The sequence below is a fragment of the Anabrus simplex genome, chromosome 2, assembly GCF_040414725.1.
Source record: "Anabrus simplex isolate iqAnaSimp1 chromosome 2, ASM4041472v1, whole genome shotgun sequence".
NCBI classification, from domain to species: Eukaryota; Metazoa; Arthropoda; class Insecta; order Orthoptera; family Tettigoniidae; genus Anabrus; species Anabrus simplex.
Window position 1 is genome coordinate 244,934,955 of NC_090266.1, and position 6,000 is coordinate 244,940,954.

General features: G+C 39.2%; 1 protein-coding gene across 2 annotated transcripts in view; it reads right to left on the minus strand.

The window, feature by feature from the left end:
- Nucleotides 1–5,786, minus strand: part of BBS5 (Bardet-Biedl syndrome 5 protein) — a 137,725-nt gene extending 131,939 nt beyond the window's left edge. For both annotated transcript variants that reach the window (XM_067138999.2, XM_067138998.2), the window contains exon 1: nt 5,573–5,786. In XM_067138999.2, the coding sequence (XP_066995100.2) occupies nt 5,573–5,688 (116 nt within the window). In that variant the 5' untranslated portion in view covers nt 5,689–5,786. The remainder of the gene's footprint in view (nt 1–5,572) is intronic.
- Nucleotides 5,787–6,000: the final 214 nt, after the last annotated feature.

The window sequence follows — 6,000 nt, forward strand, 5'->3', positions numbered from 1 at the left end:
GCCTTTCTTAAGCAGACCATATGCAGAAGGTGGGTAGCATCTGCCATGTGAGGTACAACGTGTAACTGCAGTGGAGAAAGTGTTATGCATATGGTACAGTATGACAGTTACAGAAGTATAGAAAGAGTATATACATACAGTCCCTGAACCACTGAAATTAACCATTCGCACTTAAAATCCTAAAGACTGGGCGGGAATCAAACCCTGGTCCCTTCAGACTACCGATTGGCACATTAGTACTCAGCTGAGGGGGCAGATAGTAATACAGTAAAAGTAGAATATTCATTGTTGCTTCAGTGAGCGGCTCATAGTTTTGCAATGAATTTAATCTCAATATAACCAACCATTCCTGGTATTACAATTTCTATTTTAATACTGCATATAGAAGGAATCTGTAGAAGGACCGAAGGGGTATACAGTAATTAGGAGCAAATTCTTTGTGGGAAAACTTTGAGTGTGGAGTGGAACCAGCTCTCAGCATAAGAATCTAATTTCTTGCATTTTTGTCAAAAAACTTTCCCTTTCTTGATAAAGTGAGAGTTAAAGGAATGCAAGGAAGATGCATCCACTTAACAATCCTCAAAAACAGAAGAAAACTTAAACGCTATTAAGAAAACACAAATAAGCTTGAATAATTTACGACTGAATATGTTTACAGGATGATAAAAAACAAAATGTATATTGACAGTGAAGTCCCTACTCTTGATAGGAATGATTCAAAAAGGAATGAGGAACAAAACTGTAAACAGTACACTGTATATGGACAAGGCTTTAATATTTAATATGAGTTTTGTGATTATTGAAATTATTGCAGTTTATGATTAAAGGTACTACTATATATGGCAGCAATTTTAATGTAAATTTAATTGTATTCTTCTAACAATAAAAATTCTTTACTGACGAGTGCAACAGGCTTCTCTAACCGGCGCTTATTTATTCCTTATCACTAGCTTATGGCTTCAGACCTCTGACATAGCACTTAAGACAAAACTGTTTATATAGGTTACTTATTCACGATAAGTCTATTGTCTATAATGAATCCCTAGCTGTTCAATTACGATCTACAAACACTTCCCATCTTCAACATCCAATCTTCCCCCTATCTCTCCCTGTTAATACCACCAACATCTATTTGGATTTCATAACAAGAACTTTGCACTCTTTTACACCATGCTGATTTCTCCTTCTGCTTCGACTGATGAGGACAGAATGAAATAATAATAGTATTAATAATGTTATTTGCTTTACATCCCACTCACTACTTTTATGATTTTCGGAGATGACGATGTGACAGAATTTAATCCCGCAGGAGTTCTTTCATGTGCCAGTAAATCTACCGACACGACACTGACGTATTTGAGCACTTTCAAATACCATTGGACTGAGCCAGGAGCGAACCTGCCAAGTTGGGCTTAGAAGGCCAGTGCCTCAACTGTCTGAGTCACTCAGTCCGGCGAATGATAAAAATAATTGTCCTTAAATGTTGTAGATTTTGAGTGTAGTAATGCGCAAGATACATTGTTGAATTGGGCTTGCTTCTTTAATTGCTTCCATCTATGAACCAATAGTCCTCGTACATTTGTCACAATGGTCGAGTGAGACTGACGTGCGAAGCTTCCAGGGGATGCCCTGGCACTGATCGGCAAAACAGACGTTGACATAACTCATAGTTTGCGATAGAAATTAATCAGCAAGCATGAATTTGCAATTAAAAGCTACTCCTTATCTGGAGAACAGATGCCAACAATAGCTGCTCCACTGGAGTCCAGATTCTACTATGAAATATCCTGATGACAGGGTTGCCTCTTTTGCCATTACAGCTGTTCTGAAGTCCACCTTCTCCGCTGCAGATGATGCTGAGTTCTTCACTCATAACCCCAAGTTCGGGCTCTCCATATTAATGACCCACTGGAAAGAGTTTTTTAGCTTGACACTATTGCTTGTAAACCTTCAGGGAGTTTCTGAGAAACTGTGTGGTTCAAACAGCAAATAACATTCTTATCTAATATTGTTCGTAAGTCCTGAAACACTGATGATAGAATTATAATAAGATGAAATCTTACAAGCAGCCTGGTTTACTGATGACCTAGTAATAAAGGCAGAATCCACATGATAAAACTTGTAATACCAGTATAATTGGTCTGTTATTAGACATTATAAATTTTCCAGCTAACTCATTCCTGGTTGCCAGTATTTCGTCCCAGTGTGCAAAGTTGGGCTCATCAGTTGGTAAATAGCACACCTACCAAAACACATGGCTAGTGCATACCGTGGAGGCCACTGCGTAAGCTACTTGGAGCCACCGGCAGTGCCAATGCACTATGAGGGACTTTGTCTCATTACCAAAAATTGATGCCTGCCTGGCGATCAGATAAAACTTGAGAGAAGAAAGGTAAGGATGAGAAAATTACGAAATGAAGTGATGATCATGCTTGTTGTTTAAAGGGACCTAACATCTAGGCCATCGGCCCCAGAAATATAAAAATTGAAGTTATGCCTCTATCAAAGTGATATAGGATATATGATCGCAAAACAGATTATCCAACCCTCATGCAGATATTTGAACCAAAGAAAAATAATGATGATGATGATGATGATGCTTGTTGTTTAAAGGGGCCTAACATCGAGGTCATCGGCCCCTAATGGTATGAAATGAAATGACAACAAAAAAATCAAAATCATCCACTGACCAAAATTAAAAAAATCGTCATGAAGAAGGAATGGATGGACATGAACCAAAAACAAAAAAACCAACAAAAAATGAGCAAACAAAAAAGGAGTGGATCCAACTCAAAAAAGATCATAGATAATTCATTACTGACCAAGGGCCCTCTCATGAAGCACAATCCTGAATCGAGGAAGCTTGATGTCTAAAGGGGTCCAAAATCCATGTCTAAGGCCCCTCAGAATGGTATATGTCGCGAGTAAAGTAGAACCATGGTATTTCTCAAGCTGCGGTACTAATCAAAGGTAGTGTAAACTCACGGTGTTCCAAACATTAAGGTACTACTCACAAGTATTGTACATCGTAAAGGTAACGCAGACCTATGGTGTTTCTCACAAAATGGCGCCACTCATAGCCAACGCAAACCGATGAGGTTCCTCACCTAGGTGTACTAATCACGGGCGCCGGCATTCCCGTGGTGTTCCTCACATAGTGGGTACTAATCACTGGCAACACAGACCTACGGTGTCGCTCGTATAGTGGTACAACTCACAGGCTACGCCCAGACGCGTGGTGTCGCTCACACGGGTACAACTCACAGGCAACGCCCAGACCTGTGGTGTTGCACACACGGGCACGACTCACGGGTACGGGAAATCCACACTGAACCCCACTCGAGTGCTACGAATCACAAAAATATGGAGTACCTAACAGAGTGGTACTACTCGCAAGTAAAATCGACCGATGGTGTTTCGCGCGTGATGGTACTAATCAAAAGTAGTTTCATGGTTCTAATCCAATCATCCCTTGGTCACCCCTTTTAGTCGCCTCTCAAGACAGGCAGGGGATACCGTGGGTGTATTATTCGTCAGCCTCCCCCGCCCACAGGGGGTGTGTGTTTGGTCCATGAGAGGTATTTTATTTCCCTCAAGTCCGCCGGTAAGCCGGTTAGGACCCCCCTATCCGCCACCTGGGACGCGCCACGTGGGAGTATCACCTCTCCCCCTGCTACGCCTGCGTAGCAGGTTCGTGGAAAGAAAAAAAATAAAAATAAATAAATAAATAAAAAAAAAAACAGAATCAAGGTGCACATGAGAAGTGCAGTCAGCTATCAAATGGAATTTAGTGTGTTGTGCATAATGAAAAGTTATTTTCTTGATATATTCAATTACTTCATAGCTTAGATTTCACTACATACTTCCTGTAATGGCATGATAAGTGGGTGGATTCAGGATTATAATTTTATTATTATTCAAAAACCAAAGGTACAGTAACTTGCCATGTAACAAAAAATGCTATTCAATAAGAAAAATATGATTGTAATAATAATGAAGGAAAAATCACAAAAGTCTGAATAACCGCAACAGACATAAAAAGGCTTGTGCAAGTTAACTTGGATGGTAGAGAAAAGTAATACTTATTTTAGGCTAAGTTTAATGTATGATAGCTACAAAGATGTTTAAATGAAACACACCATTCCAATTTCTAATAACAACATTATTGGTTTTAACTTATGTCCTAGAAACTACACTTATGGTTTTCAGAGATGTCGAGATGCTGGAATTTTGTCCAGCAGGAGTTTTTTTTTCATGCCAGTAAATTTATCGTCACGAGGCTGACGTATCTGATATTATGATAAATGGGGTTAAAGTCAGGTTGTGAGTTTCACAAACAGGAAAAGTCCTCTCAGTTTTAATAACTGCATTGATGGGGTGAAAGTTCCCTTTGGGGATCATTGTAAATACCTAGGTGTTAATATAAGGAATAACCTTAATTGGGGTAATCACATAAATATGATTGTAAATAAAGGGTACAGATCTCTGCACATGGTTATGAGGGTATTTTGGGGTCGTAGTAAGGATGTAAAGGAGAGGGCATATAAGTCTCTGGTAAGACCCCAACAAGAGTATGGTTCCAGTGTATGCGACCCTCACCAGGATTACTTGATTCAAGAACTGGAAAAAATCCAAAGAAAAGCAGCTCAATTTGTTCTGAGCGATTTCCGACCAAAGAGTAGCGTTACAAAAATGTTGCAAAGTTTGGACTGAGAAGACTTGGGAGAAAGGAGAAAATCTGCTCTTCTAAGTGGTATGTTCTGAGCTGTCAGTGGAGAGATGGCATGGGAGGACATCAGTAGACGAATACGTTTGAGTGGTGTCTTTAAAAGTAGGAAAGATCACAGTATGAAGATAAAGTTGGAATTCAAGAGGACAAATTGGCGTATATATTCGTTTACAGGAAGGGGAGTTAGGGATCGGGATAACCTACCACGGGAGATGTTCAATAATTGCCTATTTCTTTGCAATCATTTAAGAAAAGGCTAGGAAAACAACAGATAGGGAATCTGCCACTTGGGCAACTGCCCTAAATGCAGATCAGTAGTGACTGATGAAAATTGATACCTTTGAAAACCAATGGACTGAGCCAGGATCAAAACTGTCAAGTTGGGCTCAGCTATTCATCCCAACACTCCAATTTTTTCAATGAAGAATTCAACCAGCAGGCTGTCAGTCTTGGTGAGTAAAGTTAAAACTTTACATAGTTGGTCATGTAATAATTAATTTACATAATTTATAATCAACTACAATTTTATAACTTCAAGAAATGCCAATCGATTAAACGTGAAATCTACACGATGCACATCCCAGCACTCCATTCACAGCTAAGTTGAAATCATCTAAGTAAAATGCGAAGAATATACCCATCATTACACCCCACTTTTATTTTCACACTACTGTACCGTACCCAATAATCCCACTAATCCGTGTCTGGCGGCGTTAACCTTCATGAGTTTTTTTCCACAACATACAAAACTACCCATGTAAGTTAAATATGATATAAATCATAATTTTGGAATAGACATCTGTTTTCCGTGGTAGACCCTACTGAAGAGAATTTAATACTCACACAAGCGGAATGTCAATTAGGACATGTTTATCTTCCCACAATGAATCCGCCATTATAGAATATTCCTGAGCTGATATTGCCTGCGAATGAATTTTGTGAACGGCAATAATAGCCATTCACTATTTAAGAGACGGGAAATATCTCCGTGAAAAAAATAATGCGAAATTCGTTCAACAAAAACGTAGCTGCTAAGAAGTCAAACACAACATATCTGGTTGCCATGGTGAAGGTCAAGGAGTAAATACGAGATACGTGAAGAAATGAAGACAAAACGATATCAGAGAGTTTAAAAGAGAATTTACCACACACCAAGGTGTCTCACGTCAAACAAAGCATTTGCTATTACATTTTCTTCTTCTGTTCTTTAGTTAGTTTTGGACTTCGTTGTAAAACGCTGCGTCCAGTCACTAGTTTTAGGGTTAGCTGTT